The 15,405-nt window shown below is 52.8% G+C and overlaps 1 protein-coding gene across 2 annotated transcripts in view; it reads right to left on the reverse strand.

The window, feature by feature from the left end:
- The window catches only part of GTF3C1 (general transcription factor IIIC subunit 1), a 213,968-nt gene that overhangs the window by 191,508 nt on the left and 7,055 nt on the right, over positions 1 to 15,405 (reverse strand). For both annotated transcript variants that reach the window (XM_075317874.1, XM_075317872.1), the window contains exon 3: positions 1,573 to 1,746. In XM_075317874.1, the coding sequence (XP_075173989.1) occupies positions 1,573 to 1,746 (174 nt within the window). The remainder of the gene's footprint in view (positions 1 to 1,572; positions 1,747 to 15,405) is intronic.

Below are 15,405 nucleotides of genomic sequence, written 5' to 3' on the forward strand. Positions count from 1 at the left end.
ACACCGCCGACAGAAAGTGGGGTGAGAAGGGAGCATGCTGGGGGCCCTGTATGGGCCCTCTTTTCTTCCATCCGACATAGTCAGCAGCTGCTGCTGACTAAACAGTGGAGCTATGCGTGCGTGTCTGACCTCCTTCGCACAAAGCAAAAAACTGAGGAACCCGTGATCCCACGGGGGGGGTGTATAGCCAGAAGGGGAGGGGCCTTACACTTTTAAGTGTAGTACTTTGTGCGGCCTCCGGAGGCAGTAGCTATACACCCAATTGTCTGGGTCTCCCAATTAGGAGCGACAAAGAAAAGTAAATATCGTGTATGCACTGCATAAAATGGTTATTAAAGGGAAGGTGTCGTCCAAAAAAAAATAAAAAAAATCAATAACTGAAAAAATGTAAAGTATTAATGTTTTGTTTAAATATTATTTGTTTTTAGTTGAGCAAAATATAAACAAACAAAAAAAAGAAAAAAAAAAGTTTGATATTTTCCACTGTTAAACACTAGGGGGAGCAGCTGCTGAAATCCTACAGAAATCCCACTGTAGAATTAGGCTGGATTACAGCTGCAGTAAAGTGGGCAGAATCTGCTCTCCTGTGTGTGATGTCACCTCTTCCTCCCAATCTGGGTGTTTCCAAAGGATAAGGGAAGATGTTATTTAGCATCACAGTGCGGAGCCATCTTGTTGGTGACCAGAAATGTTTTAAGTGTCACCAAAGACAGCAGGAGTATCACACAGGATAGGATTAGATATACAGTATCACACAGGATAGGATTAGATACACAGCTCACGGGGGGGGGGGGGGGGTTAGGGAACGGGAATAGAGCGGGGGTTTTATTGGAGACAGTAGCAGCGGTGGTGGTGGGTAGGGTGGAGGGAATGGGTGTCATTGGAGACGGTAACGGCGGGGCGAAGCGAGGAGAGGAAGCGGTGGCGGAGGGGAGGAGGGCGTCATTGGAGACAGAGACTGTAACGGCGGAAGGAAGGGCGGCGGCAGCAGTAGCGTGGGGAGAACGGGGCTGGGTAGAACGGAGGGAGGGGGTGTCATTAGAGATGGTAACGGCAGGGGGAGGAGAGGAGCCCCGGCGCCCTGTACTCACACTTCCCGGCAGTTGACAGGGGTAAAGTGGAGCAAACAACATATGCTGTGAGCTCCACAATGATGGCGCTGGTCTCCTCCCTCTGCTGTGATCTGGACAGCCCAGGGAGCGTGTCCAGGTCAGAGCAGACGCCTACTCTAACGTTACTAAATGGGGTCAGAGCCCGATGACTGTTCTCTATGCACAGGGGCTGCCATAAAGGAGTGAGTAACTGTCGTTACACACAGCATATCCAACATGGCAGCCCCCAGTGCTTCAGTAAAATTAGAAGTAAATAAAAAACTAAATAAGCAGTGATAATTTGTATTATAAATACTTGATTTCATAATCACTATTCTTAATACAAAAATAAAAAAACGCAACACCTTCCCTTTAAAAGCAAGGTGAATATGCCAAATGTAAAAACCACTAATATCTATCATCACAAACAGGATTGCGGTCTCCTACTGTATATAACATATGTGATATTAAGGTCCCATACTTGAATGTACCCTGCAGGTCCTTCTGAATTTCTCCTTGCCATCGTGATCTTCCAACTTTCTCCAGAATACAGTAAGAACTCTCTGGGAGTTCTAATGCAGGGTCGGCTTCCCATCCAATCAAAGCCCGATAACGCAAGGTCTGAGATCCAACTATCACAAGCTTTTCTCCCCATCTGAAGACATAAGAATCATGGACATATGTGAGACATCCAAGGTATGGTTCATGATAACTATAAAGTATAATGAAGTACAACAAGCAGCGGCTGCTTCTACGTTCACTGGCATCATTCAATACCCAGGGCCACTATATAAGAGTGACCAGGGGAGTGTGATCATATGCCGACTACTAATTGGCTACAATTTGTATTAGTACACCAAAGAGTGACAACTTTACCTAGTGGTGTGTTAGGCCGGCAGACCGGCGAAGCTGTCAATCTAAGAGAACTGCGGCACCAGGTGGGCACAGTAAGACTAGGTTCACATTTCCGTTGTTTTGCATCAGTCACATGCGTTGCTTGACGCTTGTGACTGATGCGTTGTACAACGGATGACAAGTATTGGATGAGAAAGCGGATTCCGTCCGGCTATTGTGAACGATCAGCTGACCGCTCTCATTAGTTGGTCGCCGGGAGATCAGCTGATCGCTCTCATTAGCCGGCCGCCGAGAGATCAGCTGATCGCTCACAGAAGCCGGCCGCCGGCTAATGAGAGCGATCAGCTGATCGTTCACAATAGCCGGGCGATCAGCTGATCGTTCGGCCGCCGACGAGAATGCTGTGAAAACATACGGATTGCGCTGCTCAAAAAACGTTACAGGCTGCGTTCCTGCTGCCCGACGGTCAGTCGTTCCACGACTGATCAGTCGGGCGGAGGATGCAACGCAAGAGCATCAGTCACAATCCGCCGCTCATGCAAGTCTATGGGAAACAACGGAATCCGCCAAATGGATTCCGTTGTTTACCAGAGCCGCGGATTGTAACTGATACAAATTGATGGAAGTGTGAACCTAGCATAAGAAATGCATGCCCTGTGCTTCCACAGGCCCCAGTGCACTGCCAGCCTCATTACCATATACCTTCAAGACAGGATTTCTCAGGGCTGGAGCAATTCCTTGGGAACAAAGGTTTCGATAAACTAGGACAATCAAGCTTTGGCACAAGCAATTATTCTAATGGAGGGGCAGGAGGTTGGTGACACATTCCCCTCAAATGTTTATATCTTCTTTCCACATCACTTCTAAAGGCCACTTTATACGCTGCGTGACCGATATCGCTAGCGTGCGTTCCCGCCCCCATCGGTGTGTGACATGGGCAAATCGCTGCCCGTGGCGCACAACATCGCATGGACCCTTCACACATACTTACCTGCCCTGCGACGTCGCTGTGACCGGCGAACCGCCTCCTTTCTAAGGGGGTGGTTCTTTCAGCGACACAGCGATGTCACTGAAGCGTCACTGAACCGCCGCCCAATAGAAGCGGAGGGGCGGAGATGAGCGGGACGAACATCCCGCCCACCTCCTTCATTCTGCATTGCGAGTGGGAGGCAGGTAAGGAGAGGTTCCTCATTCCTGCGGTGTCACACGGAGCGATGTGTGCTGCCGCAGGAGCGACGAACTACATCGTTACTGCAGCAGCAACGATATTCGAGAATGGACCCCCATGTCACCGATGAGCGATTTTGCATGTTTTTGCGGCGATGCAAAATCGCTCATAGGTGTCACACGCAACGGCATCGCTAAAGCGGCCGGATGTGCGTCACAAATTCCGTGACCCCAACGACATCGCTTGAGCAATGTCGCAGCGTGTAAAGCGGCCTTAAGTCAGAGATATTTGCTTACCACCATTAACCAGGTGAACAAGTGCAAAATTGTCTAATATGGAGTCAGTTGTGTCATTTCGAGGACATGCACACTGCCCTATGTTTATTTCACAGGTCAAGATTGTATGACAAGGTCTCTTAAAGGTGATGTCCTCTTTCACCTACTTTTAGCCCACCTACACAGTGATGTGTAACATATCAAGCTGAGCTGTACTTATCCTCCCCGGATCCAGCGCTGCCCCGGCCCTTAGTGATAAGTCCCAATGGTGACAATTCCATCGTTTGAGCTCAGCAAGTATCTGAAGAAATTGTCAACATGACGCCACCGCTGCAGTCAATCAGCAAAGACTAAAGCGGGCTTTACACGCAGCGACATAGCAAACGAGATGTCGTTGGGGGTCACGCAATGTGATGCACATCCGGCCTAGCTAGCGATGCCGTTGCGTGTAAAACGCAGTAACGACCATTAACGATCAAAATTACTTACCTAATCGTTGACACGTCGTTCTAATCCCAAATATCGTTGTTGTTGCAGGACGCAGGTTGTTCATTGTTCCTGCAGCAGCACACATCGCTATGTGTGACACCGCAGGAACGAGGAACATCACCGTACCTGCGGCCGCCGGCAATGAGGAAGGAAGGAGGTGGGCGGGATGTTACGGCCGCTCATCTCCGCCCCCCCGCTTCTATTGGGTGGCCGGTTAGTGACGCCGAACGAACCACTCCCTTAGAAAGGAGGCGGTTCGCCGGCCACAGCGACGTCACTAGGCAGGTAAGTATGTGTGATGGGTGTTAGCGATATTGTGCGCCACGGGCAGCGATTTGCCCGTGACAGCGCTAGCGATGTCGTTGCGTGTAAAGCGCCTTTAAGGGAACAACAAAAGAATGGTCTATAGGAGCGCTAAAACGAGAAAGAGGGGGAGGATTCCAAGGGTATTAAAAATTCAAACCTTTTATTAATAGCCCCTTATAAGCCACAATGCGTTTCGACAACAAGTGTGTTGTCTTCCTCAGATGTTATCACCTGAAAAAGACAACACACTTGTTGTCGAAATGCGGTGTGGCTTATAAGGGGCTATTAATAAAAGGTTTGAATTTTTAATATCCTTGGAATCCTCTCCTTCTTTCTCCTTTTCGCGCTCCTACAGACCGTTCCTTTTTTGTTCCCTTATACACATTCCACTGTGGGAAGATCGGCTGGAGCAGCTGTATGGAGAGGAGATTGTGAAGCCTAACAGGATTAGGTACAGACCGGGAGGAATCAGCCTGGAGACCACAGGATTTACGGTGACTGACCTGCTGTGTGTTCTCATATGGTCCGGGGGTGAGCACACTGCAATCACAGCGGTGAAAGAGGACGGCTGTATTCCTTCCAGGGGAAAGAAGGGAATTTTGTTACTTACCGCAAATTCCTTTTCTTCTAGCTCCTATTGGGAGACCCAGACGATTGGGTGTATAGCACTGCCTCCGGAGGCCACACAAAGCAATTACACTAAAAAGTGTAAGGCCCCTCCCCTTCTGGCTATACACCCCCAGTGGGATCACTGGCTCACCAGTTTTAGTGCAAAAGCAAGAAGGAGGAAAGCCAATAACTGGTTTAAACAAATTCACTCCGAAGTAACGTCAGAGAACTGAAAACCGTTCAACATGAACAACATGTGTACCCGAAAAACACCCAAACATCCCGAAGGACAACAGGGCGGGTGCTGGGTCTCCCAATAGGAGCTAGAAGAAAAGGAATTTACGGTAAGTAACAAAATTCCCTTCTTCTTCGGCGCTCCATTGGGAGACCCAGACGATTGGGACGTCCAAAAGCTGTCCCTGGGTGGGTAAAGAAATACCTCATGTTAGAGCTGCAAAGACAGCCCTCCCCTACGGGGAGGCAACTGCCGCCTTCAGGACTCTTCTACCTAGGCTGGCGTCCTCCGAAGCATAGGTATGCACCTGATAATGTTTGGTGAAAGTGTGCAGGCTCGACCAGGCAGCTGCCTGGCACACCTGTTGAGCCGTAGCCTGGTGTCGCAATGCCCAGGACGCACCCACGGCTCTGGTAGAATGGGCCTTCAGCCCTGATGGAACCGGAAGCCCAGCAGAACGGTAGGCTTCAAGAATTGGTTCTTTGATCCATCGAGCCAGGGTGGCCTTAGAAGCCTGCGACCCTTTGCGCTTACCAGCGACAAGGACAAAGAGTGCATCCGAACGGCGCAAGGGCGCCGTGCGGGAAATGTAGATTCTGAGTGCTCTCACCAGATCTAACAAATGTAAATCCTTCTCATACTGATGAACTGCATGAGGACAAAACGAAGGCAAGAGATATCCTGATTCAGATGAAAAGAGGATACCACCTTCGGGAGAAACTCCTGAATGGGGCGCAGCACTACCTTGTCCTGGTGGAAGACCAGGAAGGGAGCCTTGGATGTGCCAGCTCAGACACTCTCCGAAGAGATGTGATCGCTACCAGAAAGAAGGGAATTTTGTTACTTACCGTAAATTCCTTTTCTTCTAGCTCTTATTGGGAGACCCAGACGATTGGGTGTATAGCACTGCCTCCGGAGGCCACACAAAGCAATTACACTAAAAAGTGTAAGGCCCCTCCCCTTCTGGCTATACACCCCCAGTGGGATCACTGGCTCACCAGTTTTAGTGCAAAAGCAAGAAGGAGGAAAGCCAATAACTGGTTTAAACAAATTCACTCCGAGTAACATCGGAGAACTGAAAACCGTTCAACATGAACAACATGTGTACCCGCAAACAAACCAAAAATCCCGAAGGACAACAGGGCGGGTGCTGGGTCTCCCAATAAGAGCTAGAAGAAAAGGAATTTACGGTAAGTAACAAAATTCCCTTCTTCTTCGGCGCTCTATTGGGAGACCCAGACGATTGGGACGTCCAAAAGCTGTCCCTGGGTGGGTAAAGAAATACCTCATGTTAGAGCTGCAAAGACAGCCCTCCCCTACGGGGAGGCAACTGCCGCCTGCAGGACTCTTCTACCTAGGCTGGCGTCCGCCGAAGCATAGGTATGCACCTGATAATGTTTGGTGAAAGTGTGCAGACTCGACCAGGTAGCTGCCTGGCACACCTGTTGAGCCGTAGCCTGGTGTCGCAATGCCCAGGACGCACCCACGGCTCTGGTAGAATGGGCCTTCAGCCCTGATGGAACCGGAAGCCCCGCAGAACGGTAGGCTTCAAGAATTGGTTCTTTGATCCATCGAGCCAGGGTGGCCTTAGAAGCCTGCGACCCTTTGCGCTTACCAGCGACAAGGACAAAGAGTGCATCCGAACGGCGCAGGGGCGCTGTGCGGGAAATGTAGATTCTGAGTGCTCTCACCAGATCTAACAAATGTAAATCCTTCTCATACCGATGAACTGCATGAGGATAAAACGAAGGCAAAGAGATATCCTGATTAAGATGAAAAGAGGATACCACCTTCGGGAGAAACTCCTGAATGGGGCGCAGCACTACCTTGTCCTGGTGGAAGACCAGGAAGGGAGCCTTGGAAGACAGCGCTGCTAGCTCAGACACTCTCCGAAGAGATGTGATTGCTACCAGAAAAACCACTTTCTGTGATAGTCTAGAAAGTGAAACCTCCTTCAGAGGCTCGAAGGGCGGCTTCTGGAGGGCAACTAGTACCCTGTTCAGATCCCATGGATCTAACGGCCGCTTGTACGGGGGAACGATATGGCAAACCCCCTGTAGGAACGTGCGCACCTTAGAAAGTCGTGCTAGACGCTTCTGAAAAAAGACGGATAGCGCCGAGACTTGTCCTTTAAGGGAGCCGAGCGACAAACCTTTTTCTAACCCAGATTGCAGGAAAGAAAGAAGGGTAGGTAATGCAAATGGCCAGGGAGACACTCCCTGAGCAGAGCACCAGGATAAGAATATCCTCCACGTTCTGTGGTAGATCTTAGCAGACGTGGGCTTCCTAGCCTGTCTCATGGTGGCAACGACCCCTTGGGATAAGCCTGAAGACGCTAGGATCCAGGACTCAATGGCCACGCAGTCAGGTTGAGGGCCGCAGAATTGCGATGGAAAAACGGCCCTTGGGACAGTAAGTCTGGTCGGTTGGCCGACCGTGAGATGCCACAGATCCGGATACCACGCCCTCCTCGGCCAGTCTGGAGCGACGAGTATGACGCGGCTGCAGCCGGATCTGATCTTGCGTAGCACTCTGGGCAAGAGTGCCAGAGGTGGAAACACATAAGGGAGCCGGAACTGCGACCAATCTTGCACTAGGGCGTCTGCTGCTAGAGCTCTTTGATCGCGAGACCGTGCCATGAAGGTTGGGACCTTGTTGTTGTGCCGGGACGCCATTAGGTCGACGTCCGGCCTTCCCCATCGGCGACAGATTTCCTGAAACACGTCCGGGTGAAGGGACCATTCCCCTGCGTCCATGCCCTGGCGACTGAGGAAGTCTGCTTCCCAGTTTTCTACGCCGGGGATGTGAACTGCGGATATGGTGGAGGCCGTGGCTTCCACCCACATCATAATGCGCCGGACTTCCTGGAAGGCTTGCCGACTGCGAGTCCCCCCTTGGTGATTGATGTATGCCACCGCTGTGGAGTTGTCCGATTGAATTCGGATCTGCTTCCCTTCCAGCCACTGCTGGAAGGCTAGTAGGGCAAGAAACACTGCTCTGATTTCCAGAACATTGATCTGAAGGCTGGACTCCTGCTGAGTCCACGTACCCTGAGCCCTGTGGTGGAGAAACACTGCTCCCCACCCTGACAGACTCGCGTCTGTCGTGACCACCGCCCAGGACGGTGGTAGGAAGGATCTTCCCTGTGATAATGAGGTGGAAAGGAGCCACCACTGCAGAGAGTCCTTGGCCGTCTGGGAAAGGGAGACTTTCCTGTCCAGGGATGTCGACTTCCCGTCCCATTGGCGGAGAATGTCCCATTGAAGTGGACGCAGATGAAACTGCGCAAACGGAACCGCCTCTATTGCCGCCACCATCTTCCCGAGGAAGTGCATGAGGCGTCTTAAGGAGTGCGACTGACTTTGAAGGAGAGCCTGCACCCCAGTCTGTAGAGACCGCTGCTTGTCCAGCGGAAGCTTCACTATCGCTGAGAGAGTATGAAACTCCATGCCAAGATACGTTAGTGATTGGGTCGGTGACAGATTTGACTTTGGGAAGTTGATGATCCACCCGAACGCCTGGAGAGTCTCCAGTGCAAAATTCAGGCTGAGTTGGCATGCCTCCTGAGAGGGTGCCTTGACCAGTAGATCGTCCAAGTAAGGGATCACAGAGTGTCCGTGAGAGTGCAAGACTGCTACCACTGCTGCCATGATCTTGGTGAACACCCGAGGGGCTGTCGCCAGACCAAATGGCAGAGCCACGAACTGAAGATGGTCGTCTCCTATCACGAAGCGCAGAAAGCGTTGGTGCTCCGTAGCAATCGGCACGTGGAGATAAGCATCTTTGATGTCTATTGATGCTAGGAAATCTCCTTGGGACATTGAGGCAATGACTGAGCGGAGGGATTCCATCCGGAACCGCCTGGCGTTCACATGCTTGTTGAGCAGTTTTAGGTCCAGAACAGGACGGAAGGAGCCGTCCTTTTTTGGAACCACAAAGAGATTGGAGTAAAATCCTCGCCCCCGTTCCTGAGGGGGGACAGGGATCACGACTCCTTCTGCTCTTAGAGAGTCCACCGCCTGCAGCAGGGCATCTGCTCGGTTGGGGTGTGGGGAGGTTCTGAAGAACCGAATTGGAGGCCGAGAACTGAACTCGATTCTGTACCCGCGAGACAAAATGTCTGTTACCCACCGGTCTTTGACCTGTGACAGCCAAATGTCGCAAAAGCGGGAGAGCCTGCCACCGACCGAGGATGCGGAGGGAGGAGGCCGAAAGTCATGAGGTAGCCGCCTTGGAAGCGGTTCCTCCATTTGCTTTCCTGGGGCGTGAGTGAGCCCGCCAGGAATCTGAGCTCCCTTGTCCTTTCTGAGTCCCTTTGGACGAGGAGAACTGGGGCTTGCCCGAGCCTCGAAAGGACCGAAACCTCGACTGCCACTTTTTCTGTTGAGGTTTACTTGCTCTGGGCTGTGGCAAGGAAGAGTCCTTACCCTTGGACTGTTTTATGATTTCAGCCAATGGCTCACCAAACAGTCTGTCTCTAGATAATGGCAAGCTGGTTAAGCATTTTTTGGAACCAGCATCTGCTTTCCAGTCCTTTAACCATAAGGCTCTGCGCAAAACCACAGAATTGGCGGCCGCCATAGAGGTACGGCTCGTAGATTCTAGGACAGCATTGATAGCATAGGTCGCAAACGCAGACATTTGCGAAGTTAGGGACGCCACCTGCGGCACTGCTGGATGCATGATAGCATCCACCTGTGTTAAACCAGCTGAAATAGCTTGTAGTGCCCACACGGCCGCGAATGCTGGAGCAAACGACGCGCCGATAGCTTCATAGACAGATTTTAACCAAAGGTCCATCTGTCTGTCGTTGGCATCTTTAAGTGAAGCGCCATCCTCTACTGCGACTATGGATCTAGCCGCAAGCTTGGAAATTGGGGGATCCACCTTTGGGCACTGGGTCCAGCGTTTGGCCACTTCAGAGGGAAAAGGATAACGGGTATCCTTAGAACGTTTAGAGAAACGCTTGTCTGGATGAGCGTCGTGCTTCTGGATTGATTCTCTGAAGTCAGAGTGGTCCAAAAAAGCACTTAATTTACGCTTGGGATACAGGAAATGGAACTTCTCCTGCTGTGCAGCTGCCTCCTCTGCTGAAGGAGCTGGGGGAGAAATATCCAACAGTCTATTAATCGCCGATATAAGGTCATTAACCATGGCGTCACCATCAGGGGCATCCAGATTGAGAGGGGCCTCAGGATTAGAATCCTGATCACCGTCCTCAGTCTCATCACAGAGAGACTCTTCTCGCTGAGACCCTGAGCAGTGTGATGACGTCGAGGGTCTTTCCCAGCGAGCTCGCTTAGGCTGCCTGGGACTGTCATCTGAGTCAGAGACTTCAGCTTGTGATGCTTGAGACCCCCTTGAAGTACGGATTAGTTCCAACTGAGGGGGACCGGAGAGCATAGACACCGCAGTGTCCATGGTCTGAGTAACTGGCCTGGCCTGCAAGGTCTCCAGGATTTTTGTCATAGTCTCAGACATTTTATCAGCAAACACTGCAAAGTCTGTCCCCGTCACCGGGGCAGGGTTCACAGGCGTCTCTGCCTGGGCTACCACCACAATAGGCTCTGGCTGACGAAGTGCCACTGGGACTGAACATTGCACACAATGTGAATCATTGGAGCCTGCCGGTAGATCAGCCCCACATGCAGTACAAACAGTGTACACAGCCCGTGCCTTGGCAGCCTTGCGTTTTGCGGATGACATGTTGCTGCCTCCTCAGAGCAGTACAGGGTGTCCAGCCAAGAAGCGACCTTACAGTGCACTATATAAATATATATATATATATATATATATATATATATATATATATATGGTACCAAGAAAGAAGTACACTAATATATCACTGAGGCACTAGAGGGGCCAGCACTACTGTGCAGCTTACCGCCCGCTTAGGAGCGGTGTGTGGTCGCCAGAAATCCCTCTAGTCTGGGTCTCCCAGAGCCTGCTGCCCTTCCCCAGCCAGATCGCATGTGTAATGGCTGCCGGCGTCCTTGTGGAGAGGGGGGGGCGGGCCCTGGGCGTACACCGACGAAGAGCGGGAAGTCTGCTTCCCCCTGTGCCTAGTGAGAGGGCTGGAGCATGTAAATAAAGCTCCAGCCCTCGGCGCTGCCAATTGAGCAGCGTCTCTCCCCTACCCTGATTGACAGGGTGGGGGGCGGGAACGAAGCGGCGCTAGGCCGCAGAAGCCGGGGGCTAAAGTTAGAAGCGCCGCCGCCGTAAAAGCGCGGTCGGCGCAAAGCCCCCGGCGCACCACAAGTCGCAGCTGCGCCGCCGCTCCAGGAGCGGTCGGCGCAGTAGTTCCCAACATGTAACGTCACTCAGCAAAGCTGCAGTGACCTAACCCCAGCGCACAGCGCTACTGTCCCCGGCGCACTATAACGCTCAGCAAGCCTTGAGAGTGTCCGTGCCTGCCGGGGACACAGAGTACCTGAAAGTTGCAGGGCCTTGTCCCTGAACGGCACTCCCGCTCCAAATCCAGCAGGTTCTCTGGGTCTGTGGATGGAGCCCGGCCCCAGGGCTTGGGGGCCGGCAAGATCCCACTTCCACAGAGCCCTCCAGGGGATGTGGAAGGAAAACAGCATGTGGGCTCCAGCCTCTGTACCAGCAATAGGTACCTCAACCTTACAAGCACCACCGCGGGTGAGAAGGGAGCATGCTGGGGGCCCTATATGGGCCCTCTTTTCTTCCATCCGATAGAGCCAGCAGCTACTGCTGACTACAAACAGTGGAGCTATGCGTGGATGTCTGACCTCCTTCGCACAAAGCAGAAAACTGGTGAGCCAGTGATCCCACTGGGGGTGTATAGCCAGAAGGGGAGGGGCCTTACACTTTTTAGTGTAATTGCTTTGTGTGGCCTCCGGAGGCAGTGCTATACACCCAATCGTCTGGGTCTCCCAATAGAGCGCCGAAGAAAACCACTTTCTGTGATAGTCTAGAAAGTGAAAACTCCCTCAGAGGCTCGAAGGGCGGCTTCTGGAGGGCAACTAGTACCCTGTTCAGATCCCATGGATCTAACGGCCGCTTGTACGGGGGTACGATATGGCAAACCCCCTGTAGGAACGTGCGCACCTTAGGAAGGCGTGCCAAACGCCTCTGAAAAAAAGACGGATAGCGCCGAGACCTGACCTTTAAGGGAGCCGAGCGACAAACCTTTTTCTAACCCAGATTGCAGGAAAGAAAGAAAGGTAGGCCATGCAAATGGCCAGGGAGACACTCCCTGAGCAGAGCACCAGGATAAGAATATCCTCCACGTTCTGTGGTAGATCTTAGCGGACGTGGGCTTCCTAGCCTGTCTTATGGTGGCAACGACCCCTTGGGATAATCCTGAAGACGCTAGGATCCAGGACTCAATGGCCACACAGTCAGGTTCAGGGCCGCAGAATTCCGATGGAAAAACGGCCCTTGGGACAGTAAGTCTGGTCGGTCTGGTAGTGCCCACGGTTGGCCGACCGTGAGCTGCCACAGATCCGGATACCACGCCCTCCTCGGCCAGTCTGGGGCGACGAGTATGACGCGGCTGCAATCGGATCTGATCTTGCGTAGCACTCTGGGCAAGAGTGCCAGAGGTGGAAACACATAAGGGAGCCGGAACTGCGACCAATCTTGCACTAGGGCGTCTGCCGCCAGCGCTCTTTGATCGCGAGACCGTGCCATGAAGGCTGGGACCTTGTTGTTGTGCCGGGACGCCATTAGGTCGACGTCCGGCCTTCCCCATCGGCGACAGATTTCCTGAAGCACGTCTGGGTGAAGGGACCATTCCCCTGCGTCCATGCCCTGGCGACTGAGGAAGTCTGCTTCCCAGTTTTCTACGCCGGGGATGTGAACTGCGGATATGGTGGAGGCCGTGGCTTCCACCCACATCAGAATCCGCCGGACTTCCTGGAAGGCTTGCCGACTGCGTGTCCCCCCTTGGTGGTTGATGTATGCCACCGCTGTGGAGTTGTCCGACTGAATTCGGATCTGCCTTCCTTCCAGCCACTGCTGGAAGGCTAGTAGGGCAAGATACACTGCTCTGATTTCCAGAACATTGATCTGAAGGGTGGACTCCTGCTGAGTCCACGTACCCTGAGCCCTGTGGTGGAGAAATTACAAAATGTCTGTTACCCACCGGTCTTTGACCTGTGGCAGCCAAATGTCACAAAAGCGGGAGAGCCTGCCACCGACCGAGGATGCGGAGGGAGGCGGCCGAAAGTCATGAGGCAGCCGCCTTGGAAGCGGTACTTCCGGTTGCTTTCTTGGGGCGTGAGTGAGCCCGCCAGGAATCAGAGCTTCTTTGCTCTTTCTGAGTCCCTTTGGACGAGGAGAATTGGGGCTTGCCCGAGCCTCGAAAGGACCGAAACTTTGACTGCCACTTCCTCTGTGGAGGTTTGCTTGATCTGGGCTGGGGTAAGGAGGAGTCCTTACCTTTGGACTGTTTAATGATTTCCGCCAATTGCTCACCAAACAGTCTGTCTCCAGATAATGGCAAGCTGGTTAAACATTTTTTAGAAGCAGAATCTGCTTTCCATTCTTTTAACCACAAGGCTCTGCGCAAAACTACAGAGTTGGCGGATGCCATTGAGGTACGGCTCGTAGAGTCCAGTACCGCATTGATAGCGTAGGTCGCAAACGCAGACATTTGTGTAGTTAGGGACGCCACTTGCGGCACTGCTGGACGTATATCTGGTACAGCGAAAAACAGTACACAAATATAACACTGTGGCACTAGTGGGGCCGCACGTATGTGCTGCTTACCGCCCGCTTAGCGCGGGTGTGTGGTCGCCAGAAATCCCTAGCCTGGGTCCCCCAGAGCCTGCGTCCGTTCTCCAGCCAGACTGCATGTGTATAATGGCTGCCGGCGTCCTGGGGAGCTGCAAGCCTGGGGGCGGGCCTAGGGCGTGCACAGAGAAAAAGCGCGAAGCCTGTGTCCTACTGTGCTCAGTGAGAGGGCTGGAGCATGTAAATCGTGCTCCAGCCCTCGGCGCTGCCGATTGAACAACGTCTCTCCCCTACCCTGATTGACAGGGTGGGGGGCGTTAACGAAGCGGAGCTAGGCCGCAGAAAAACCGGGAACTAAAGTTAAAAGCGCCGCCGCCGTAAAAGCGCGGTCGGCGCGTCCCCGGCGCACTACAAGTCGCAGCTGCGCCGCCGCTCCAGGGGCGGTCGGCGCGGCGATCCACACACATGAAGTCCCCCAGTAATCTGCGGGGACTATAAGCCCAGCGCACAGCGCTACAGTCCCCGGCGCACTAGCACACCCAGCAAGCCTGGGGTGTGCGTGGCTTGCCATACGGGGACACAGAGTACCTGAAAGTTGCAGGGCCTTGTCCCTGAACGGCACTCCCGCTCCACATCCAGCAGGTTCTATGGATCTGTGGATGGAGCCCGGCCTCAGGGCTTGGTGGCCGGTAAGATCCCACTTCCTCAGAGCCCCTCAGGGGGATGGGGAAGGAAAACAGCATGTGGGCTCCAGCCTCCGTACCCGCAATGGGTACCTCAACCTTACAAACCACAAGTGGGGTAAGAAGGGAGCATGCTGGGGGCCCCATATGGGCCCTCTTTTCTTCCATCCGATATAGTCAGCAGCTACTGCTGACTAAACAGTGGAGCTATGCGTGGATGTCTGACCTCCTTCGCACAAAGCAGAAAACTGGTGAGCCAGTGATCCCACTGGGGGTGTATAGCCAGAAGGGGAGGGGCCTTACACTTTTTAGTGTAATTGCTTTGTGTGGCCTCCGGAGGCAGTGCTATACACCCAATCGTCTGGGTCTCCCAATGGAGCGCCGAAGAAAGTTCGGCTTTTACCTGGGGTTGTGCGGGGGCGCACAACTTCATAAGGTGAGTTGTTTTAATATATCATAACTTGCGTGTGCTTCTTATTGCGCTCCTTGTCAATTTTTCTGGGACAGCAGCAGAGGCAATGCTGGACTGAGCTTTAGTTACCTTCCCGCTGTTCAGGTATTTACTGATTGTCGACATGACACCACCGCTGCAGCCAATCACTGATTTCAGTGGCTCAAGCCACCTACGTTGCCAGAGTCGTCGTGTTCTGTGTTTAAAGCTGATGTGAAGTAACAGCTGCAGCTAGTCAGCAGAGACTGGGGCAGCGCCATATTCAGGAAGGGTTGGTAAAGCTCAGTCCAGCACCGCCTCTCTTCAGCTGCCCCAGTCTTTGCTGATTACCTACAGCGGTGACATGATGTTGACAGCCAATTGCTGAGCTCAGTTGATGTAGACGGCACACACTGCAGCATTGTGGATGTGATGTCTCCACTGAAGCTCATCAGTAAGGCCGGGGCAGCAGCGCTGGATCCAGGAGGGGTAGTAAAGCTCAGTTTATTATTTTACACATCACAGAGTCTGTGGGCAAAAAAAACCCAAAACTGGTGGAAAGGG

Source organism: Anomaloglossus baeobatrachus, chromosome 7 (genome assembly GCF_048569485.1).
Source record: "Anomaloglossus baeobatrachus isolate aAnoBae1 chromosome 7, aAnoBae1.hap1, whole genome shotgun sequence".
Classification (NCBI taxonomy): Eukaryota; Metazoa; Chordata; class Amphibia; order Anura; family Aromobatidae; genus Anomaloglossus; species Anomaloglossus baeobatrachus.